Source organism: Sparus aurata, chromosome 15 (genome assembly GCF_900880675.1).
Source record: "Sparus aurata chromosome 15, fSpaAur1.1, whole genome shotgun sequence".
Taxonomy (NCBI): domain Eukaryota; kingdom Metazoa; phylum Chordata; class Actinopteri; order Spariformes; family Sparidae; genus Sparus; species Sparus aurata.
The window spans coordinates 28,347,499-28,373,470 of record NC_044201.1 but is presented as its reverse complement, the minus strand read 5'-3'; the positions used below and the strand labels follow the sequence as shown (position 1 = coordinate 28,373,470).

At 41.7% G+C, this 25,972-nt stretch overlaps 1 protein-coding gene across 1 annotated transcript in view; it reads left to right on the top strand.

Moving 5' to 3' along the window:
* LOC115596874 (protein kinase C epsilon type-like) overlaps positions 1 to 22,843 on the top strand; it is a 68,536-nt gene extending 45,693 nt beyond the window's left edge. The window contains 5 exon segments of the mRNA XM_030442310.1: positions 5,186 to 5,340; positions 15,973 to 16,111; positions 16,281 to 16,469; positions 17,869 to 18,015; positions 19,173 to 22,843. Of these exon segments, the coding sequence (XP_030298170.1) occupies positions 5,186 to 5,340; positions 15,973 to 16,111; positions 16,281 to 16,469; positions 17,869 to 18,015; positions 19,173 to 19,319 (777 nt within the window). The 3' untranslated portion in view covers positions 19,320 to 22,843.
* Positions 22,844 to 25,972: the final 3,129 nt, after the last annotated feature.

Sequence of the window (25,972 nt, the reverse complement as noted above, 5' to 3'; positions counted from 1 at the left end):
CTCACACACACGCACACACACACACACACACACACACACACACACACACACACACACACACACACACACACGCCCAGATGATCTCCTGCCCGCACAGAAAATAACAACTTGATGTTATCTGACCGTTGTATGTATGCATGTACAGTGTGTGTGTGTGTGTGTGTGTGTGTGTGTGTGTCAGCAGTGGGAAGTCAGTATCTGTACATTTGTAATTACACTCAGGAAATGTTTATTCATGTTTGATTGGGTGGGACCAGCCGGGACTCAGCGTACATTTAAACAAACTATTTCGACATCCTGTTTAAAGTCGAGAGCGGGCGAGCGAGAGAGAGAGAAACTCTAGCCGAGGTGGACCGACGGACACTTACGTAAGAGTCGATCCTGAGGCCCCTTTAAACTGACACTGGAGACGAAGAATGAAGCCTGAGGTCGGCCTTCAAAACACGGAGCGAGAACGTAGTCGAGAGGAGCCGCGGAGGCCGACAGCTGCTGTGGTTCACTCTGGTCAATTCAGGTCAAACTAATCAGTAAGAATCAATGTCGCAGCCAATGCAAGCAGAGATAAGAGCGCAACTCAGAAACAAACAGGGCCACTTAAAGGACTAGTGCAGAAAAAGTCTCTGAGTATCAAACACTGACTGACAAACTGAGTTTTGGCTTTACGTGAACAATCTCAGCCCGGCCGCCAGAAAAAAGTTAACGTCTCAGTTAATGTTTCTGCAAATCCCTGTTACGTTTAAACTTGAGGCTACGTACTGAATTGACATGTCCAAAAAATGTGTCATGTTCACATTACATGTTTATTACCTGACCTTAATGCTGGAAGGTGGCGGGGTGGTGGAGTTGCAGGCGACACTGCCTGCATTTGGATTTTTCCTTTTTTTTATCACTGTTTTTTAAATTTTCTCTTCAACAGCAAGCTGACTCCTCCAGCTGCAAATTAACTCGTTAGCATCAGTTTTTCCCTGTCATATTGAGAATATTGATATTTCTAAGGATATTGTATCGAAGTTAGGAATTCCAGAACACTAATCTCTTTAGCATTAGCTCATTAGCTGCAACGTCAGCTGCAGGAATTGTGACTTCTTCCCTGAATTAGATATTTTTTGTGCATGATTACACTGTCATGCGTCACTGGAAACCTGTAATGAGCAACATAGACGGAAGCTCAGGAGGTCCAGACATCTCTGATAAACAGGAATATTATCGACATTGTTCTGTAGCTAAACGCAAATTCCAAATAGAAGCTGCAAGTTTTTGTAAAATGCAGCAGTGCTGCAGATGTCGTGCCCCAGCAGCATGATTTAGATGAAAGATAATTGAGTGTGGAAGTGGTTTTAGTTCAGAACAGGTTTTCTGACACTCCATCTCAAACAATCTGCACGTTCTGGATGACTCATTAGATGTGCTCGCTTTGTATCTGCTCGTCCAGTGAGTGGCTGCTCAGCTTGATTTAACTGCAGGGCTGTTGGAGTTGCAGGCGACACTGCGTTCCAACATTTGTAAGAGTGAAACCACTGGACATTTGTAAGAATTTCCCGCCATTGTTACGGCAACCAAAGTAGGTACGTAGTTATTGTGGCTGCCAGTCAACATCAGTTACAGTCGGAAAGTTTTCCCGGTGGGGTTCAGTGCCATAAATTGTCCAGTGTGTCCTACGAGTGACTCATGCAAGAAAACACACTCATAAGCTATTAAAATGACATCACGGCTGTTTGTGATTGCGTTTTTTCGTGGGCCTATCTATGACTCAGCGATGAGCAGACGCACACACACAGACAGACACACAAGCTGAAACCTCTCCCTGCAGATCATCACACAAGTCCTGCCGAACGTCATTGTTACAGAAGAAGAAGCCACCTGGAATAACTAAAGAATACATAAAAGACTACATGTGATAAGCGTGAGGTGATTATAGAGATCAGCCCTGTGTGTGATTTAAGAAGAGCAAGCAGAGCAGCACTGACAAATGAAAATGACATTTTAGCAGCGAAGATTAACCTGGTTTTTTTTTAAGAATCAGGTCAAACGGACCAGAGGAAGTCTGGGTCACTGTTGAGCAGATCCTGTGGTTTTTGTCCATCACCAGTCACCTCCGTTATGACTGTTTTCCTCAGAGAGAAGCAGGAAAAAAGTGCAGAATTACAGGAATAATCCTCTGATAATGACTATGTGAAGAAACATAGAAATCAGAGGGATTTCTTTGTAAACAGCATTCGGTTAACTGGAATTACGCCGGATTGGGAAATTACCCGTTTCCCTGCCGTTCTGTGTAATTTCTGATGAAAACAGGAGATCCAGTCACCGGATTTCTTAACATTTTGTGAATTGAGAGCAAGTTTTTGGATTAGTGTGTATAAAACGATGCTTACAGGTAAATGGAGGAAAGAACAGGGAAGGGTGTGTGTGTGTGTGTGTTGGGAAAACTGAGTTGAGATAAGCCTCTTATTATTCCTTACAGTGTTTCGCGCTCTGGTCAAATGAAGGATTATCTGTGTTTGTTATCCCGACAAAGCTCTCTTGAACTTTCCAGATAATGTCAGAAACTCACTGAAGTGGAATAAGACTGAAAATCTGAATCCCTGAAAGTTCATTCAGCGATACTGAGAGATAAAACTGATTGTTCCAGACCTTTGAATCACTGCCCACAACTCTCATTATAAGATGGCTCAAATATAGTCAATTAAAAAGTACAGGTGCTGTAAAAAGTACCCAAACGGTAAAGTTAGAGAAAGATGTCCTCATAAAATATCACTTAGTAAAAAGTGAAATAACGACCTAATCGCCAGAATAACTGTCAGCTAAGTGAGTTTCTGCAGAACCACAGATATGTATCAAAAGTGGAAGTTTCTTTTCGCTTGTTTAGGATGAATTAATTTATGTTCTGCGTAGGGTAAGGCACAAACACGACTCGGTCAGGCTCAAGAAAACATCAAGGTTTAGCCTTAAAATACGTATTTCAGTCGCCACGATTGCAGATGAAGATGGTCTGATATCACATGAAAAATAACCGGTTCTGACACCACGAAAAACAGCTGGAAGTGTCCCGAGGTCTCCTTAAAAATCCCTACAGGTGAAATAAAGTCACCTGTGTTATCCCCACCTTCTGATGTGAAAAGTGGCTAATAAGCGTTTAAAGGGATATTCCGGTGTAAGTTTAATCCATGGTCTAACACATCGTGAAACTGTGTTAGACTCCCTCTCGAGAGATCAAGTTAGCAGACCGCTAATTTACGGAGTTTTATCAACCTCAGAAACGACCGCATGACAACAATACACTGCAGCAAATGGATCCAAATATAAACCGCCACCAAAAAGCCACAAATAATGCTCAGAACAGCACCAAACTTCAGCAACAGTACAAATAGGGTCTCAGCACATAGTCCGGGGCATCTAACCTCCGCTAGCTTAGCTGGATTTCTACTGAAAAGCTGACTAAATTTACCACTCTTCTGCAGCAGCTTCCTGTTGACGGGAAGTCCCGACGAGTCGATTACCGAGTGCAGTAGAGTTCTGCGGCTCATGGATGAAAATGTATGATTATGACTCCATGGAAAAGCAATCAAAGTTCATATGTGTCTTACCTGCCAGTTTATAACAGTTATTATCGAGAGCGGACAGGGAAAAGAACGGAATTGAGCATTTCTAACCGCACTCGGTAATCGTCGCGTCGGGACTTCCCCGACCCGGAAGCTGATGGAGGAGAGTTGAAATCTGTTTTTAGCTTCCAAGTAGAAATCCAGCTAAGCTAGCGGAGGTTAGATGCCCCGGACTATGTGCTGAGACCCTATTTGTACTGTTGCTGAAGTTTGGTGCTGTTCTGAGCATTATTTGTGGCTTTTTGGTGGCGGTTTATATTTGGATCCATTTACTGCAGTGTATTGTTGTCGTGCGGTCGTTTCTGAGTCGTTTTTTGATAAAACTCCGTAAATTAGCGGTCTGCTAACTTGATCTCTCGAGAGGGAGTCTAACACAGTTTCACGGTGTGTTAGACCATGGATTAAACTTACACTGGAATATCCCTTTAACGTGATCGTGATATGAGCTCATTTCTGATATGTGATGAAGTGATGATGAGCGGTGTCCGGTCCTGTTGGAGATGTCAGTAGATGAAGTTGCTCTTGTTGCTATGGGTCACGAAGAGCGTGTGTGTGTGTGTGTGTGTGTGTGTGTGTGTGTGTTGTGCATGTGCAGTGTCACAGTGGTTGACATTTACCAAACAGAAGCATGTATGTGACCTTTACACGTCTATATCCAGCCGTATTTCTGTCTTTGTGCGTGCACAGTTTTATGAATACACCGACACTGAATCTATGTTTCTGCACTCCTTGTATCTGAGGTCCAGTCTTTGTGAAGGTCCACAGTTACAGCAGGGGGTCTTCAGATCTCACACAGTATAACATACATACACATGTACCTTATATATTGTCCATATGTGCGTGCGTGTGTGTGTCCTTAACTGCTAACAGTGTAAAGTTTGAGGGCTCACACAATGGCCGGGAGGGACTGATCCTGGTTTCTTATATACGGAGCTGTTTATATCACAACCCCCCAAACAATTACACGCACACACAAACACACACACACACACACACACACACACACACACACACATCCTCTCTCTCTCTCGCTCTCTCTCTTATTTCCTATATGAAGAAAGGGAGCTGGAATTCAGGAAGGGGGCCATTTTCAGTACCAAGAGAATAGAGCTCAGAGGGCGAGGTATAGTGTGTGTTTCTAAGTGTGTGTGTGTGTGTGTGTGTGTGTGTGTCACAGGAAGGGGTCCGGTGGGAGTACAGACATTCAGTGTTAGTCACATAGACATGTAGTTTGAATTTTTAATGCGATGCAGGATTTTTCCACTTCAACATCCAACTTTCAGATTCAGTTTTCCTTCATGTGCGTCAGATTAATGTTACACTAGAGAAATATCAGGATGTTACAATCAGATATTAATCAAAACTTATAAGATACTTAAATGAGACAAATAAAATGTACATACTCATTAGTGTTTAAGTTCTCGGGAATCGCTCTGACAAGGTTTTGGTCAAATATAGTTGAAGAAATTAGGAATTTCTTTTGATACTTTTAACATTTTCTTAATGTGTCCAAATTGAAAACTCAGTTTAAGATCCGCTACATTTTCAAAACAAAGAACTGACTGAACTCGTCTCTCTCTCTTCAGGACCGACTGTTCTTCGTCATGGAGTACGTGAACGGAGGCGACCTGATGTTTCAGATTCAGCGCTCGCGGAAGTTCGACGAGGCGCGATCTCGTTTTTACGCGGCCGAGGTCACGTCCGCTCTGATGTTCCTGCACCGGCACGGAGTCATATACAGGTAATCACACAAACAGCATCACCAGAGAGCACATAATGCATTTTGGCCTTTCAGGTTTACTTCACTATTACTTTTTTTTAGATGTATCCTGAGTTATCACATCACAGTCTGCGTGACACCATTCTCATGCACTCTTGAACTCTTTCGGTTCTTTGCACATTTGCAGAAGTTTTAACTCGAGCACTATTCCTTTAATCGTTTGATATGTGGAGCATGAACGTTCTGCTTGTTTGATTTAGTGCTTCCAGCTGAGATATGTGTCTCCATTACAGGGCATATAGGAGGATTCCTGGAAAAAAAGAAAAATAAACACGAACTGAAACTCCCAGCGTTAACGAAGGGCTCTTTTTAGGAATAAGCACAGAACTTGAACTCATTCCTCATTCTTTGAAATACTCAAGGGCATGAATGTCCTAAATCCTCCAGCTGACAAACACATTTTTCCACAATTTTAAATGTTCCCAACGTCTTGTGGTTGTAGATCATCTCCCTCGTCTCCTGAGACTTAATGCGGTTTTTAAAAAGAATGTGTCCTCTCATGTCTATTCTAGCTTGTATGTCAAGTCAGTCAAGTGCACTCAGAGATGTTCTGCTCAACCCTGAACTCGTCTGACAGCATCTCAGTCGGTGTGACGGTTTTGATGCATCAGTTAGCAGCATTGTTATTATTATTATTAAGTCTTCAACCAGAACAAAAACAAAACTGCCAATGATCCGTGCAGCAGATGCAAGCATTGCAACATGCAAACTTTGCATGTTGATTGATTTACAAACACCAGATAATCTCTTGGCCGTGTACAGAAACCAGGCTGCAGGGAAACCACGAGGTTCTGCAAAAACATACTTGAATAATTCAAAACTTTAATAGCCTAAAGCTTATTTTTGTGGCCCCTAACAACAACGTACTTTGATTGAAGATTGACACATCTGAGCTATCTTGAGATACAACATGGGCGTGAATTCTTGCATGGCTGTAGACTCGTCATCAGGACATTAAGTTTTATGACGTCTGCGTGAGGGAAGACAAAGGAAATCATTTCAGTCTGGTTTCATGTTGGTGCTCGCCCAGTCTGTCTCTCCTGTTTGTCCACCACCCTCTGTTATTCTGTCGTTTTCTAGCTAGTATCAAGGTGTATTAATGTGTTAGCGGTCAATCTAGTACAATTCAGCCACCACGGTCATTGTGTATGTTTTTTAAGGCAGGTAAACCCACTTAAGATCGCCAGTTGACTCCCTTCCCATTGCATTTTATGTTCGATGTCAGGAAACCCTGCGAAACCATGGAACAGTAGAATGCAGCCGATTATAAATCTCATCAGACGACGTTCAAAAACGAAAAGTTAAACCTTGTTTTAAAACAAAGTCTGTTGATGGAGTGAGTCATCTTGCTTGTTTATCGTCTATGGTGAAAGTTGCACATGTGCGGTGATAATTTGCAGCTGGCAGGGATCTGATCTGACTACCATGCAAGCGTTGATTAGTTTTTTTTACTCTTTCAAAGTCAATGATGACTCAACAGTATTTTGTTTGCATCATAGCATTGAGCTGGAAAAACCCTGAACATTAGTGTTTTTGTTACCCAGGTGACATGTTTCCATCAGCGCCAATCAGAGTCATTTGACATGTGGATGAATGCTGATTGTATCTTTAACTTTGAAGACGAAAGCCAGATGTTCTTGGGTGTTAGTGTGAGAAAGGTACAAGAGATCAGGCCGGAAACATAACATAACATGGATGTGAACAGTAGAAGACCATCTGTAAGACCTGATCCACCAGTGGTGGGTACTGATGGATGGATGGGTCCATCATCCACCACTCAGCAGAGAGAGTTTGATGCCTTTTTTGTGATGCGACGTGGAAATCACCACTTCGTCCAGGTGACTGGGTTAGTGAGACTTCGTCATGCTGAGGTTGGAGAGGTCAGGTTGTAGGAGAATGGCTGTTGTTGGTTCGAATCCTCCAGGAAATTGGGTGACACAGAAACAGCTAATTCGAACACAAGTGATGTTTGTTGTCGGACGTTCGTGGATTGTTCTGCTGCTCAGTCACAGCGAGAAACACATTAAATGTTTTCAAGAGTTATGAAACTTGACGTCGTTGACCTGGGAAGCTCTGTGTTCGAGATTACCCAACAGTCCATCTACTTTGGGTACTATTATCTGTCTGTGTGGACTCCTCAGTCATAATATCATTGTCAACCAATAGCAAACACACAGCTGGTCCCACAAAAGCAACGCGCTACTCGAATCATAACACCATTGTGACGGACGGAGGCTCGGTGCAGGTTCAGCCTGTTTGTTCCCAGAAATAACTGGGATGGAAGAAAAAGTGAGTTGTTCTTTCTGCTGTTTCCTCTTCGCGAATCTGAGTTTTTGATTCGGTGTTTAGATTCTGTCCTCATGCAATCTGTGTATGTGCGTGTCAGGACGTGAGATGTGGTTGTTTTTGGATGTGTGAGTGTGGTGGATCATCAACATCATCATCAGCATCTTCGTGCCCTTAACAGTCATGAATATACAAAACAATGGCATAAAATCATCACGCACAAACCCCAGATTGAGGACACAGGCTGGGAGGTGATCCAACATGAATAGTGTATTGTTATTGAGGCCTGAAAGCTGGTTCTGTTTTGTTTCTCAACAGTTAACACAAATGTACACAAACTTTATTTGAATCCGATTTATCCACACCCTTTTATTTTTACCCCAGAGGGTTTAATAAAGTCTCAGGCAGAATATTGCCAGGAATGTGTTCCTGCTTTTGGACTTCAGACAGACGGAAATCTGGCCAACATCCGTTTACTGAGAACCAATAACAACTTCAATCAATCAAAAAAACTGTCAAACTCAGTGCCATGTCTCTATCAAGCAGGTGGAAAGAAACCAGACTGTGCTTTGCAATTTGGCTTTTAATTGATTCGACAGTTGCACCGATCCTCATTCCGGTAAAGGAGAAATAAAAAAAGCTCTGACTTGTTTGTGTTTCTTCTAACCAATCAAAATTGCTAAACCCAGCGCCAGGAGAACTTGTTTTGTTCGTCGGGGTGTGACTCCTGGATTTAAAATGACTAAAACCCTCGTAAAGAGAAAAGTTAAGAGCTGCTAGCTTGTGTTAGCGCCATTAGTAACCAGTTTAGTGTTAGAGTGACTCGGATTTTGGAGAACGTAGGACTGGAATAGGCGTCCGATGGTGGTCTGCAGACAGTACATCCGCTGAGTCAGACTGGAAAATCTCAAACATCCCCCTTGTTTTGAACCGACCCCCATTAACTTGAAACCTTTGAAAAGTCTTGTATGAAAGGGTCCAGGGTGACATTGAAACATATGAAAGCATTAGCGAGTCGTTGATGATGTTCCTCAGCATCAGAAAGCCACGGAAGTAGACAAGACAGCAGACTACTGTCGCTTTTTGTGACTGAGATTTGATTTTGATTTAAAAAAGAGCAGTTGCAGATACAGAAAAAGACCAAATCAATCCAAGGAATACATCAGAAATAAAAGAAAGGCGTTGCAGTCATTGTCTACTGGTTACGAATATGTTAACCCAGTGCAAAGAAAGAATTAAATCAGTTGGGGCGACAGCGCTTATACAGTTTCTGGGGGGCGCCACTGAGCATGACACAGGTTAAAATCCCTACGACGTTACATAACCCACTCTTCATAGTTTGTAAACAGAGGATGTGAAATGACATACAGTTCTTCCACCATCCTGCCTCATTATTTAGTTATTTTGGCTTCATGAGCTCACAGAGACGGATGTCCAGTCCTGCTGGTGCCTGCTGGACCACCACTTATTGTTGTGCTACAATGCTTTTATTAACGAAGGAGGTTATGGTCGTTAAATTACAACGGTGTGAATGTTTCTTTGGGATGGCGCAAGTTGACCCCAATCCAAATCAGTCGTGCAGGTTGAAGCCAAAAGCTCAGAGCGTTATTGTTCTGTGCTTGTTTTCAGTTTGTGTTGGCTCCATAACAAAGCATTTAAAAAAGAAAATCCTCCACCCAAAGTCTGTGTGTGGCAAACACTCACCTCCTGGAGAAATGTGGAAGTTGGCTGTAAAAAGTCTCCTATTACCAGTTTTGCCTCCAGCAAAAAGCTGTGAATTTAGTAACAAAGGAGAGATTATGAGTACTTGAAAACAGAGTCTGGTTGTGTTCATGCCATAAATGACAATACATTTAAAAGATAATGAGTGGGAGAATGTTAATAAATACATTTTATGAAGTACTTTACTTAACTACAAATTCCCTGTGCTTGTTTACTTGAGTATTTACATGTTCTGCTACTTTATACTTGTATTCGACTACATCTCAAGGACATATATTGTACTTTTTACCACATTTATTTGACCACTGTGGTTCTCACAGGACATCCACGCAACAAACATATAATGATCTTATAGAATATGATGCATTGCTGTAGATTAAATTAGCCAGCAGTATATAAAGTATTTAAAATGCTGCAGGGAACTGGAACTGGCTGGATGGGCTCGATGTAGCCAATCAGAGGCAGAGTAGGGCGGGTCATGTCGAACAAGGTAGTGTGATCTAAAATAACGCTGCAACTGCATTTATTTTTCTGCTGGCTGACTAGAGAGTTTATATTTAATAGAATATATAAAAATACATATACATTTATCAGGGTTCGTACGGGTGCTTGAAATCCTTGAAAGTGCTTGTATTTCAATGTTGTGTTTTCAAGGTCTGAAAAGTGCTTGGATTTTAGTTTAAGTGCTTGAAAGTGCTTGACATTATAACTCTGTGTCTTTTACAAAATTGGGATCAGACTGGATAATTAATTTCTGAAGTTTTTGCTATCATAGAATATAATTTTAGATGTTTACAGCATAATACAATGTACATAATTGTGATAAAAAGTGAAGAAAAAAATCACAAGTATATATATTGCTTTAGATGCGTATTTTACCCCAGCAGTAAGGTGCTGGAAAATCTTTAAAATGACCCTTAAAAGTGCTTGAAAAGTGCTTGAATTTGACCTTGAAAAATGTGTACGAACCCTGATTTATGTAACACCTGTTACATAGTGATGTCACCGATATTATGCTCCATTCTAAACCAGGTGTTTCAGGGAGTCTTTCTGCACATGTGCAAGAGTAACTCCCTATGACTTCTCTTGGACTTTGGGCTTTTTCACTTTGCACTTTCCTATTACATGCTCAAAAAAAGCATTATATATTAAAGATATACATTTTTCTTCCACCTCTGATGGTGATTAATTCTAAAAGCATAGTCAGTTTCCAGTCGGTTTATATTAAAACAAATATTGCAACTACAGGAGGATTTTTTAAAGCTCGTGTGACATTGTCAGATAATTCCTGATGATGTAAATAAATAATTTGTTTCCATAAAATACAGGGGCCTTCATCATAAGGAGTCCTTGTACTAAAAGTTCAATGAGAATTCGCAGGTGTTTTCTAAGGAGCTGAGTTAAAAACATTTGCCCGACTGTGAGTGAAAAGGAAAGTGTGTGGGAGTTTTCTTGTTGATCCACAGGTGTGCAAAAGTTTCGCTGTATTAAAAGCGGAAATCTAAATATGCACTTTAATCGTACTTTCCCACAGCAGATACCTGCAGTAGAAAGAAGGTGTTTTGTCTGAGAGAAGCAGAACAGCCCCAAACATGTTTAATTAATATGTGCATGAAAAAGAAATGTTTTCATCATCAATGTCAGCCCTGAGGGCACATGCTGACTCAGCTTGGCATTTACTGAAATTAAGATTAATGGCTCAGTCTTTCAACATTGTTTTCTCAGTCGTGCTGTTTTGATAGTGAATATTGACTCTGTCAGATGTTGGCAGGCAGCGAGAAACAAACACGCACGAACATTGCTGTTAATTCCCGATAGCTTAGTTGAGCTACCTGATCCTCTCTCTCTCTATCTCTTCTCCCCCTGTTCTCGTTCTCTCTCGTCCCTGACCCACTTTGCTGACCAGAGGAATATGAACAACAAGTTTTGTGGGAACATGATGTCCCGACTCTCTTTTCTCCTCCTCCAACAAACCTCTTCCTCTCCCCTCCCTCACCTCGCCACCCCATCCTCCCTCCGTCAGGCTTCGGATGCTCGTCTTTTCTCCCATCAGCCCCGCCGACGCCACTCTCATCCCGACGACTCTCCCTTCCAAAAACAGAGACAGTAGCTCGAGTTCGTCTCTTTCGCTTCTTTTCAAATTGAACTCATCGAGACCAAATAAAGGAAATGTTTGGATGTGATAGTGTTGACAGAGCAGGTTCGGACTGGTTGCCGGGCAGATACACATCTGGATAAACACACACATGCACAAGTGAGTCATCAAGACTTTACTCAACATCAGCAGCTTTGATGCATGTCGAGATACCAAGAATAAAGATAAAGTGATATTTTTCACGCCCACTACATCAGTGTTTAATGTCTAGAAACAAGCAGGTGTTCAGGAGCGTCGCCTACATTTAAAATTGAAATGAAAACATTGTTAAAAGTAAGAAGCATGTGATGCCAGCTGGGTTTCTACACACACATGATGGTCAGGACTCACAACGTGTAAGTTAATAAATAAATACTCAGTCTGAGTTTTACAGTTTGGACTGGTACGACTTCTGAGAAACAAAAGAAGTCATATCCAAGAGAACTCATGCAAAAGAAGCGAGCAGCTGTTACTGTTTCTTTTGCAGGAATTTAATTATTGTAATGCCAGGATTTGCCTCATTATGTGCAAAACAAGAATCCGCCTTCGACACTGTTTTGCAGGAACACCGTATACCGTATTTTTTTCTCCACCTGAAGCAGAATGATAATCAGACTTTATCTTCAGCGCTGCCACAGCCCTGTGTAGACGGGTCTGGACACGCAACGCTACATGATGATTTGTTCTAAATGAAGTTGCTGGTCCGAGACCAGGTGAGCTAGACAAGTGAAGAGATCCACACATGACGGACATGAAGGAGGTTCAGTCCTGACGAACTTTGTCACATTTTCATTTTATCTTCCAGTTTATCAGCACTTCTATTCCTCCAGCCTGATCGGCCCTCTCATGTGATTCCTCACAGAAAAATGAACAAGTGTGTGTGTGTGTGTGTGTGTGTGTGTGTGTGTGTGTGTGTGTGTGTGTGTGTGAGGGAGAGAGAGAGAGAGAGAGAGGTTAGCTCAGTGCACAGGGGTTGCCGCTGAGGACGTAATGGAAAAATCACTCAAGATTAACATGAAACACAGGAAATGCTCTCAATTGAGCCTGATTGCCTCGTGTGTGTGTGTGTGTGTGTGTGTGTGTGTGTGTGAGTGTGTGTGTGTGTGTGTGTGTGTGTGTGTGTGTGTGTGTGTGAGAAGCTCCTGACAGTGCTGACAGAGCAGCTCCTGTTTATTGACGGGATTTCTTCAAGCGTTATTGCAGCTTTTATGGGAAAATGGAAACATCTTGATGCCGATGATGTTACCGACTGTAGGAACACAGTGTGACAGTCGTATTAAACTAAAATTAAATCAGTCACAGTTCCCAGAAGATTCCACCCCCCGGAGGTTTCTGTCATATATAAATAAAACAAATAAAATCTCTGTCAGTCTCCTGCTGATCGAACGTGAAGAGCTGACGTTTGATTGACGTTGTTGCAGTTACACAAGCGCAACAGGTCAGCACCTGCCAGCCGAAACCTCAACTGAGCGTGATAATAAAGAGTTCACATTTACGTTTGTTTTGCTTGGTGAAGTCGGTCCTTTACATTCCTCATTCGATTTGATATCAGGTTCAACAAACCACTTTTTAAACCCCTTTAAAGTGTTATTTCACCTTGTTGTTATTGAGAGTTTAACTCCAAGTTAAAGTTGTTAAAATCATCTTACACTTCATCGACTGGATTCTTTATCAGCTCGTTCCATCCGGGTTCACTGAGTTCTTCACTGCAACATGCTGAACCACTTTTTCCAGTTTAGGCATGAAACTGCTGGGAGCGAGGACGAGGGACACCGCAGACCGGTTGCCCATCTTATCTCAGCTGTCAATCACAGCTCGTCCTGCCCAAAAGAAGCACGGCAGATGTTCATTATCACATAAAAATGTTCTTTAATTGCCCTCTGAGAAGCTGAAATGTGTCCTCGATATTTTTGTCCCTTGCTATGATCCTGAATCTTTATGACACCAGTTGATGAGTTCTTTTGCTTTTAATTAACAACAAGTCAAACAAATACAACATGAGAACAAAAGATCATGAGTTGATGAAATGAGAGAGAAGGAGAATTGTGCCTGGAAATAAAAAAACTAATAAAAGAATTTACCTTACCGGTCATTCATCTCAATAAACCAGACAAAAAAGTAATTTTTTCAGAGCACAGGAACCTTTTTTTCTTTATTTATTCAAACACTCGTTCTGTCATTATCATTCAAAAGACTTAAACAACAAATAGTATGTGATTAAAACACATCAAATAAAAGCGAAAACAGATTTGTGCAGAGAATCAAATCACAAAGAAAACCTGATTGATTAAATCTGCACTAACTGACACACACACACACACAAAAAATGAAAGACTATCTAATTATCTGCTTTGCACCATAGATTAGCTTTCGGTACTACAGAACATCTTCACATAAATAAATATCATTCCATTAGTGCAGCTGAACACCTGCAGCCACTTAATATTGGATTTCCCTGCAGCGAGGTGATGTGTAATACAAAGATTAACGTCAGCAGCCAGTTGAATCCATTCACAAAAAATGAATTAAATCCATATGCTATTTTTCTGCCCCGCTGCAGGCGTTTCAATTCACATCTAATGTCGTAAGAGTTGCCTGGAGGTGAGACATGCAAACGGGCAGCCACAGGGTCGCCGGTTTAATTTTTCGTCTGGGGAAATGGAGAACAAGTTGCAGCTCTTTCCTGCCATCAATGTGCAATTTTAGCGAGGCACAGACTCCACCTGCAACCCAGCACAGAACAGTGTTTGTTTTTGGGAGCTAAGAGCGACGAATGCTTTTGGATTTCGTGCCGAAGTTCAAATACATTCAGACAAACGCACCCAGAAATTAACCCAGGAAGGAAAACAAACATGTTGGAAATGGATTTGTTGGAAAGACATAACTCGGCGCTTCAGTCGAAGAAAAACGGTGAAAGTTGAACACTGCCAGTGTCTTGAGTGAAAAATTGGAGCCGCGTTCAGCCACGTTCAAAGTGAAGGTTTGGCCTTTAGCGAGCACAAAAACACTCAAACACAGAAGTGTTCGCCATGTTACTCATCGCAGTCTGACCTAAACCTGAACCATTAAGTAAAAACTTGTTTGAAAGCCAGCTGTCAAGCTCCACTGCATCTGACATGTCATGTTATTTCTTCTTGAGACTTGAGGCACATTAGCATACCAGTCATGGTTTCGCTTAGCACGAGATCCAGATACCTGCCGTAACCGCTGTGAACTGCTCACCGTCAATCAAATGAGTAAATTACATATTTTAATAACTATACAAACATGTGGATGCCATTTATACAATTGCACAAAGAGAAATTGTATTGTTGAAATTATATTGTGTTGATTTTAGAGAGTTTCAGTTTCAGAAAGGTTGTTTCCGATGTAATAAACTGAAGAAATCTCTGCTGAGGATATGAAAACCGAGAGCCAAACCATTTATTATTAAAAGGTTCGGATTCATTATTTTGATTCAGGAGAAATTTTAATAGCAAAACCACCAAAACTCGTTCACCAGAAGTGTTGGCAATGTTTCTCCAAACCCTGGAATTATTCAAACTTTCCGTTTCTTTATATTCAGTTTCAATTCTATGTCGTGTTTCAGTTCAAGTTGAGTTGAGAGTGCAAAAGAATTCAAGATAAACTGAGATAGGGCGACTATAAATAGTGGTGTTGCATAATCAGCAGCTCGTTTGCATTTTTTGCTCATTTTTTCTCACAACACTCAGCAGTGCAATCAATAATCTGTCAGCGCAAGGCATGATGGGACAAACGAAAGTACAAACTTTTCAACAGTAAATCACAGCAGCTCTCAAACAGGAACATTATGCTGCCCTTTTTTTTTATTTCGGGGTCTTACAGAACAGTTGCATAAGCTCTCTTCAGAACGGCACAACAACATGCTCCATCTCCTCCCCGGCTTGTCGGGGCGGCTGTATTTTTGAAAACACCTTGAGCTGAATGGTTGCATTGGCTACATGGAGGAGATGTTGACATTTTTGGAGCAATCAACCATCAAGCTCAGAGCGGCTGCATTCATGATCGACCCTGTCATCTCTCAACACTGCTGCTTTTATCTCTCACACTTCTCTCCCTCCCTCCCTCCATCCATCTCTTATTCAACCCTTGGTTTTTCCCAGGTCAGTTCTCCTTTCAATGCCTCTCCTTTATATTCCCTCCTCAGAGACGACATCTTAAAATAGAAAAAGAAAGTGGAGCTGTGAAACCTTTTCCTTAATGTGTGATGAATTATTAGCAGCATACATTAAACAAGAGTGGGAGAGATGACAATGAAATAACTTTAAACATCTGAAATGAAAAAAAGCCCATTCTAGAAGCAACCAAACTGAAACCTGTAGTGGGTTTGTGTTTAAATAATGTCCTTTCTTTCAGTGCACATTTTGTATTCTTGCACAAAATCTCCCTTTGCTAATTCTTCTCTCGACTTGTACACTTCTGTCCTGCAGAGACTTGAAGCTGGACAACATCCTGTTGGACGCCGAGGGCCACTGTAAGCTAGCAGACTTCGGGATGTGCAAAGAGGGAATCCTCAACGGACAAACCACCACCACCTTCTGTGGGACACCTGATTACATCGCACCTGAGGTGACCTGACACACGAATGACGTCCATATCCGTGTTGTTCAATGTTCGACTGTTTGCTGATGATACCCTACTTTCTATTGATATGCTAACTCGAAGCGAAGGAAGGAATTGAAGCGTTTTAGCAGGAAGTGCTTGATGTTACAGAATCCTGTTGTTTATGTGTGATCAGATCCTCCAGGAGCTGGATTACGGCCCGTCAGTGGACTGGTGGGCTCTGGGGGTGCTGATGTACGAGATGATGGCAGGCCAGCCGCCGTTTGAAGCCGATAACGAAGACGATCTTTTCGAGTCCATCCTCCACGACGACGTCCTCTATCCGGTCTGGCTTAGCAAGGAGGCCGTGTCCATTCTTAAAGCGGTCAGTTCGATGGAGACGTGAAACGAGCTCCGTACTGTTTTTAAGGCTTTCACAGTTACTACGATGATGGTGATGATCTTTTTGTCCCCATGTGTCTTTTCTCACCGTCACATGTGGTTGAGGATGCGGCTTTTTGCTTAGTGTGACATGTTGATCCATGTTTCCTGATCCTCAGCAGAAGGGATGTTAGATAATTCCCTCTATGTTTGATTCTGTGACTTTTTTTTTCAGTTCATTGGTTTTGTGTGTGTGTGTGTGTGTGTGTGTGTGTGTGTGTGTGTGTGTGTGTGTGTGTGTGTGTGGAAGTAGTGCCACCCTTCTTCTGTTCATTTATTTGTACGTCCAAGTTTTTCCATCACAAGTCCTTCAGTTTACCTTGGCTGGTTTAGCTGCAAAGCCTTGTGGGAAAGTGTGTGTGTTTATGTTAGACAATGTCCTGGACTCTGACCAGTCACTGGAGCAGCACTCCGGGCCCTGATTGGACATGTCATGTTGTCCAGCTGAAGGACTCCAGGTCACGTGTTAGACTCTCTAACAAGCTCTGCAGCCTGTTCACCACTCGTCCACTCTCTAAAGAATTGAGAAAATCCTGAATATTTGGAGCTGTTTTATTTCTGTGTGCGAGACATTTTCAAATCAACATTTCATTTCTTCTGCAACTTGTGTTGTTTTGACGTTGTATCAACATATGCAGATTGATAAAATACCATTTAAAACCACTCTCAGACAAAAAATATGTACAAATCCAAATCCAATCTCTGGGTTTTTGGTGATTTAGAGCTCAGTTTGCTAGCCTGCAGATCAAAGTCTAGGATGTGCCACTTCTGTTGCTTGTTGATTCAACATTTAGAAATAGGACAGCGGTGTATTCTGACAGAGTCTGGGCCTATATACAAAATAATATATATGTTAGATTGATGTGTGTCTTTCGTTGCTGCTGCTGCTGTGTGTTTACTTTACTTTACCCCTCGACACTTGAAAGTAGATATTTTGTTTATTATCTTCGGAGCCCCAAAGAGCCTGCGGACGCTCGTCATTTGATTTTTTTTAGTCTCTTGCGGTAATTGTGTGAAATTGTCTTTTTCTCGTCATCTGAGCCGTCTGCTGCTGTGAACAGGTAAAACAGACTGAGACAGAGTAATATAAAAAAAACAAAACATCTATTTTCAGCTGAACAAATTGATGATGTTTGTTCTCTTGACCAGAACATGAATCGGCTTTTTAAACTGATATTTGCGTCACAACGTTTCTCATGGAGCCAATTTAAAAAATTCACCTCCACATGTAAAATCTTAGTCCTGCATGTCGTTGCATTTAAAAAAGAAAATATCTTTCTTTCTTTTAATCATTAAACTGTTGCTTTCTCTCCATCTCTGTCTTATTTCCTGTCACTTCTCAGTTCATGACTAAGAGTCCTAACAAGCGCCTGGGCTGCGTGGTGGCTCAGGGTCTGGAAGAGGCCATCAAGCTCCATCCTTTCTTCAGAGAGATCGACTGGACGCTGCTGGAGCAGAGGAGAGTCAGACCTCCATTCAAACCACGCATTGTGAGTTCACACACACACCCCACAGATAGAAATCAGTGAAAATTGATTGGGCTTGCAGAGGAAGAGGCTAAATATTAACTTTATAACTGAAGAGAAGCATTTACTGTATTTTTCACCAGTTCCTGGTAAAATAATCCTCTACCAGGAACTGAAGGAACATATTCAATCTGTTATCATTTTGGTATTCTACGTTGGAAAGCTCCTTTTTTAATGATTACTCAAAGGGATATTCCGGTGTAAGTTTAATCCATGGTCTAAATCACTGTGAAACTGTGTTAGACTCCCTCTCGAGAGATCAAGTTAGCAGACCGCTAATTTACAGAGTTTTATCAACCTCAGAAACGACCGCACGACAACAATACACTGCAGTAAATGGATCCAAATATAAACCGCCACCAAAAAGCCACAAATAATACTCAGAACAGCACCAAACTTCAGCAACAGTACAAATAGGGTCTCAGCACATAGTCCGGGGCATCTAACCTCCGCTAGCTTAGCTGGATTTCTACTGAAAAGCTGACTAAATTTACCACTCTTCTGCAGCAGCTTCCTGTTGACGGGAAGTCCCGACGAGTCGATTACCGAGTGCAGTAGAGTTCCGCGGCTCATGGATGAAAATGTATGATTATGACTCCATGGAAAAGCAATCAAAGTTCATATGTGTCTTACCTGCCAGTTTATAACAGTTATTATCGAGAGCGGACAGGGAAAAGAACGGAATTGAGCATTTCTAACCGCACTCGGTAATCGTTGCGTCGGGACTTCCCCGACCCGGAAGCTGATGGAGGAGAGTTGAAGTCTGTTTTTAGCTTCACAATAGAAATCCAGCTAAGCTAGCGGAGGTTAGATGCCCCGGACTATGTGCTGAGACCCTGTTTGTACTGTTGCTGAAGTTTGGTGCTGTTCTGAGCATTATTTGTGGCTTTTGGGTGGCGGTTTATATTTGGATCCATTTACTGCAGTATATTGTTGTCGTGCAGTCGTTTCTGAGGTTGATAAAACTCCGTAAATTAGCGGTCTGCTAACTTGATCTCTCGAGAGGGAGTCTAACACAGTTTCACAGTGATTTAGATCATGGATTAAACTTACACCGGAATATCCCTTTAACATGTAATCTCACCCGTCCAACTCTCATCTCGTCTCGTTTGTGTTTCCAGAAAACCAAAAGGGACGTGAATAACTTTGACCAGGACTTTACGCGTGAAGAACCCATCCTGACGCCGACGGACAGCAGCATCATCAAGCAGATCAACCAAGACGAGTTCAAAGGATTCTCCTACTTCGGAGACGAGACTGCGGCCTAGACGCGCACTGACACGCATATACATACGATTAGCAACACGCGTACGCGCCTCCATCGCCACAACCGAGTGAAGACACAGTATTTAAAAGACAGACTGAACTCTTCCAGATTCTGCCCACTCCAGGAATTATACTAGACCGTGTGTATCTCTCTTTAAGGTTTTCTGTGCTCTTGATGTTCGTCCATTTGTGCATATCCCATCAAACTCCATGCCTCGAGCAGCATGTACGTGCAGGTCAGCAACTGTAAGGAACGACCCGAAGCTTCTTCTTAACTCGGTCTGGATGCATTTCTGATGCAGGCGGACAAAAACCAAACTCTGTGTTTCAGAGGGGGTGTTTTGAAATAGATGCATGGGTCGCGTGTGTGTGTGTGTGTGTGTGTGTTATACAGAGAGAGATAATGTGTGTACAAGCGTGCATGCATGTGTTAGTTGCATACCTCTAGAAAGAGTAAGACTGTCATTCCTGTTTCATGATCGTGTCGTATCCTGTGTCTGTCTGTGTTTAAAGAATGTTTTTCTTCCCTAAACATGTATGTGAATGGAAAACAACGAAAAAAAACAAAATACTGAACCAATGATTGTATTTAAAGAAAAAGAAAATGGTCTTTAAAAGTACTTTATTATATATATATGAAAAAAGAAAGAAAGAGATGTCGTAAAAAGGAGGTCGTGGTGATATATATGGTGAATTTAGACGTTTTGTCAGTGCTTGATTTTAAAAATTCAAGAGTCAAATTAAATATGAACTCAAAGATGAACCACAAAAGTGACTCTCTGGCATTCTGAAGTTTAGTTTAGTTTTATCTGCAAAGAGAACGACGTGCTGTTTTTACTTCTCCTTCCATATTTGAGCTTTTTTTTTTAGTTCCCGCTCTTCCTTAAAAAAACAAAAAACGATTGGTAGCATTAGCCACCAGCTAACAAACCTACAGCAGCTCACCATTGGGAGTGTGTCTGCTGTTCTGGTGGGTGTGATGTGTGCTAACAAGCGGTTTTCAATATGAGCTGCTTAAAAGCTTTAAAGGAGCAGTTCACCCAGAAATGAAAATCTAGTCGTTATCTACTCACTGCTGATGGAAAGTCAGGTGAAGCTTTGTTTGTCCACGAAACATTTTCTGCAGCGTCACAGAACACAAACACCATTTCATGGTTTTGTTTGGGGTTTTCCCAGAAGTCCCCAGCTTCTTCATTTGGGTGAACTGTTCCTTTAAAAAGACCGATTTGGTTTTTTAGGTGACGTCCTTGTTCCTGAAACTCTTCCTGAAAATCTTTCTAGGTCAATTCCTTTAATCGCTCCATGATCATTGGACCATTGAACATGACTTGTGTGTGTGTGCGTGCATGTGTGTGTGTGTGTGTGTGTGTCTGTGTGTGTGTGTGTGTGTGTTTGCAGTAGCTGTCATCAGTCTCTGTCAGATATAAACGAACCCCCCCACAGATTCCACACGTTGGATCGCACACAGAGGTGAACGTGTCGACTGAATGTGTCAAACTGAATGTATTTGCTCTTTTATTTAAAACGTCTTTTTGTCGTTGTTGTGTTGTTTTTACTGGATCATCTGTTTTCACTGACACGTTAGAAATCTTTAGACTTAATGTTGACGCAGCGAGACTCACCTGACTGTCATACTTTTGGCTCCGCCCCCCTTTCTTCACGTACATGGAGGTCAAATAAGCTTCAAATAAACCAAAACAGGCTTCAGAGGAAACTCCTGCAGGTGCTGCAGGTCAAGTTTATGACTTTATAGTGAACTGAAAAGATTTCAAACATCTTCAAGAAAACTCTGTGTGCAATACTTTTCTATTTCCATCCTTTCATCCTTCTTTACTTTCTTCGTACCTTCCTTTTCTTCGGCCTCTTCCACAGACCTCAGAACAGTCAGTGTTAATTCATACGTCCACCCAGTATTACATTTATATGCAAACGTCACGCAGCAACCTTTATTGATGTCAGAGTTTTATTTCAAATATAATGCTGAGTTATGTCACATAAATCTGAGTCATAACAAAAGTACAAACTCAAAGTGAGCTGCATTGAAGTATTAATCGAAAAAACAAACAAATTCACGTATATTATAACTCGATGTTTTCATCCCAGTCAGCAGAATCCATGTTGGCAGCGAACAGCATGTTTCTGTTTAAACTTTGTATTTCATCATGTTGCTGCTTTACCTTTCTAGAGTCTCATTTTAATAAGCTGTGTTAGTGGTCTGGTTAGTTTAAAGAATATAGGTTTTGGCTTAAAACACCTGTTTTGTGTTGTTTTTCACCATAAACACGTTTTGAAATGTCTCATCAGAAGTATCCCAGTTTTCTCCCCACAAACCAACTAGAAATTCCCATCTTCTTGTCTAAAATATCCCACTTTTGTCTCCACAAACACTGTAAACTGTCCTAACGTCTCATCAGAAATATCCTGGTTTCGTAACCTCGGGCACGGCTGGAAAAGTCCTTACACCTCCTGAAGAATATCCCGGTTTCGTCTCCACAAACACGGCTGGAAATGTCCTGATGTCTTGTTAAAAATATCCTGGTTTTGTCTCCACGAGCGCGGCTGGAAAAGTTCTTACACCTCGTGGAAAATATCCCACTTTTGTCTCCAGAAACACTCCCTTTTTTCTATTTTCCTTTACTCACACACTTTTACCTGAGTGACATTTTCAATGTAACACCCTCTTAGAAACATATCTCAGTATTTTCCCTCCACCAGAGGACATTTAAAATAACTTACATGTCCCGTTATCGGTCATGAGCTGGAAAACTAAACAGGCTAAAACTGACATGTAGCAGTAAAACATCACAGGTGTTGTAGCAGCAGGATCAGGAGAAGAAGAGGTTTTAGAGATGGTAGCTGAAGGAAGCAATCAATAGATAGATAGACCAACGTCCAAAACAACATGTCATCCATCATGTCAGCCTCTCCTCCTCTCCTCTTTCCTCCTCTCCTCTTTCCTCTCCTCTCCTCTCCTCTCATCTCCTCTCCTAATGTGTCTCCCGTTGCATCTTTGTTTAGTCTTTAATTTAAAAATGTTTGTCCCGACACGACCCAGAAAGGATGTTCTCTCCCAGAAGTCCTTCACGCTCGATGCCAAATGCTATTTCCAAATTTTCCACCCAGTAGTTTTAATATTTGTTCGAGAGGAAAAGGAAAATAAACTTCGTGCAGGAAGCTCCTATTTATTACTTTTCAAGTTGGCGGAGTCGAGTTGATGTGAAAGTCCACACACGGTGGCACGAGGCTGATTTCAAACAGTATTATGATTATAATGTCATCTTCCTCTGTCAAACGCAGAATGTGACTGTATGTACATGTTTTGTTTTGGGTTTTTTATTTGCAGTCCCTGTATTTGTGAAGCTTTATATGTACATTTTGTCGGACCCAAAGGATTCCTTTCATTTGTGTTGATATTTTATTTTTCCGTATTTTTTTTGCGCTGCGTGCCAAATGTACTGTATTTTAAAGGATGTGAAGGTGTATTTTAATTTTTGGAAACAAATTAAACATCATGATGTCAGAAAGACGTTTTCTCTCTGCGTTGTGTATTATAATGTGATTTCGTCTGTTCCTCCTTGTTGGTGGAGTTTTTACTGGGATGCTGGAGAAAATGTTTGCAAAGTACAATTGTGCAAAACCGCAGAGAAGTTCAAACTTTACATTTCTTTAGCCTCAATTTTCAGATGTTTCTCTTGTCACAACGCTGTGCTTAGCTCTAGGTTTACTGGTGAGTCTTTAGGTTTACTCACCAGAAAAACTCGGTGAGGTTGAGGAAAACATCAAGTTTGGATTATAATACCTGTTTTGGACGCCACAAACACAGCTGGAAATGATCCTGCAGTCTCCTTAATAAAGTCCAGAAGTCCTTCATGCTAAATCCTAAATGCTAAATGCTACTCAAACTACAATAACAAGCTTGGCAGCTTTCTCACCTGCAACTCCTCCATCGTCACCTCAACTTCACGCCATGAATGTACGCTAAAACATGCGTGAACGTGATATGACATGTTTTGTGGAAATGTCAATACGGGAAAATAATCGAGGCTGTGATTTGCAGAAACGTTAAATGCTAACAATTGCCACCTAAAGTTTAAATTTGGGCTTTACATCAAACATATAATTTGAGCATAATATGACCTGAATAAGCACAAAAAGACACAGAAAATACATATGACATCACAATACAGCAGTACTTTAAAGGAGAACACACCAAAGGGAGTTCACACATCCACTAAGGACGAAAATGTAATCTCTTCCATCCACAATGTTCGAGAAGTTGACAGGAGAAGATACCTGAAGCGTTTATCTGCATCTGATTTCTGAAGAAATGTGGTGCGACCTGCTCTGAGACACACTGAGCGCCTGGAGGCCCGCGTCAGAAAATCAGCAGCGGTAATAATGACGCAGGCTGGGATGCTTCTGATTTTGTCGTTAGCTTATCTTGAAAAAGTCCTATATCAGTCCTATATCGGGTCGAATATTTAAATACACCTCCTGTTCTCATGCAAACCTGAGCTGTCGACACGTGACGCAGATTGTTTTGACACCTGACAGTCGGCGACGGATATGAGATGACAGTAAATGACCACAAAACAAAGTACAACCAGGAAATCTTGCAAATGGTGACTGAGAGTTTGAAGCTGCTAGCTTTACGCTTGTATTAGCTTCTTCCCAGGTTCCAGTCGTTATCATATGCTAAGCTAACCATCGTTATGATCTGAAAACATGTCTCCTGAAGCAACATGCCTTCTCAGGAATTGTTGCCGCGCAGCTGTCAGTATTTGCACAAGCGTCTTGACTACAACAGAGCAGTAATTTCAAGCTAACGTAACGTGACCCAGAGACAATAACTCCTGACTGTCACATGCTAATCAGCTAAACCTCTGTGGAAATGGGTCGACTTGGCTGATTAGCATGTTTGCTAACTCAGGCAGACAATAAGCATGTGCAACAACATGAGACACAAAACGTATCTTAAGTCAGTCTGTGACACTCGTATCTCTAGCCTCTTCCACTGTCCCCGTCTGTTTTCTCTTCTCAGCTACCTCCATCGCCGTCCTCTTCGCTCTCTACACCTTTGTCATGATCATGTCGCCCAGAGTCCGGTTCTGGTTCTGATGCCCGGATCTGTAAACCCTCCTCCTCCTCTAGACGGTCCAAATCTGCTGTTATAACGTTGTTAACACCGACACTTCCCGATGGCGCTCTGAGCAGAGACAGCTAGCTGAGCTAACTCGTACGCAGCAAACTTGAATATTTCCTATATTAATAAAGTGAGAATGCAAAACAGAAATATGTGTTTTTGGTGGCAGGGTCCGCCACATATAAACAAAGTAAAACAGCTTGAAGTTGTGCTGTTCTTTAAGGTCAGATTGTTTATTCAGTTTATTCAGTCATGAAGGACGAAGAGAGTTTGTTGAGGCATTAAAACAAATCAAGTCGGTGAAGATCTGATTAACATTTCTACGTAGTGCACCTTTAATCTGTTGGACTTGTGCCGCTGGCTGGATCAGAGCGCCGTCAGAGAAGGCTGACAAACGAGGTCTTTGTCCGGCTGAAGAAGATCTTGCAGGATGAAACACTGCACCGGTAGAGATGATTAAAAAAAGAAGAGTGGTATCGTTTCATCCCGATGTCAGAAGCAATTACTCTCCACTAAACGTTAAAGGTGCACTACGTAGTTCTGAGGAATACGTTTTAATCAGAAGAGAAAGATCTTCATCGAGTACCTAAACAAGCTGAATAAACAAAATCTCCTTGTTTTCACGACTGAATAAACTGAATCAAACAAGGTGACCTGAGAGGACGAAACAGTTTCCATCTTAAAACCTGCTGAGATCCAGAAATTATCAATGTGTACACTCTGCATTTACACCCGGGTCTTTATCACCTCAGCACGGCTCGGATCTAAACGTTTGGGATGCGGCCTGTTTGAAGACGTTTCATTACTTGATGTGTGTTCCTATGAAAGCTGCTCAGCGGTGCTTTGAAGTTAAATAGGTATGAAAATACCTGGATCGTAGACCGAGCCGGCTAACTTCTGGTTTGGTGTCCGGCTAACTCGAAAGGGGATAAAATCAATTAATCGTGCAGCTCTTCTTGATTTTCTGAATGTTATCGGACCAAAAGGCTAAAATAATGACGGTGAAACAAGTCATTTTATGGAGAAAAGCATGTATCCACTGCTCAACATACGCTTGTTTCACATTCTATCTAATCTTTTGTCATTTCACGTCTATTTGTGACATGAAACGTGGCGTCACATTCGACGTAACGCTTCAGATGAGAATCACAGATCGCCTGCAGGAACTTGGAACTGGGTTAAAAATAAACAACACAGTGTAAACCTGCTAAGTTTGGCGGACCCTGCCACCTTCCTGGCTTCAAACACTGTTGTTTGGACCTGATCAGTTTATTGTCAAGATTTAATTTCTTCCCGGTGTGACTTTTAAACCCAAAGCTCACGTGCTGAAGTGTTTTCTGTCCTTCAAATCAGTGAAGTGTGTAAACAAGAGCAGAGTCCTCCAGAGTTTCTTGTAAGCTGTGTTTTGTGACACGCTGACTTCCTCCACAGCTCACACACACACCTGTTGCCAGCAGACAGGTAGGTGAGCCGGACGGTAGAGGGGGGTGGAGAGGGAGGGGGCGTGGCTTA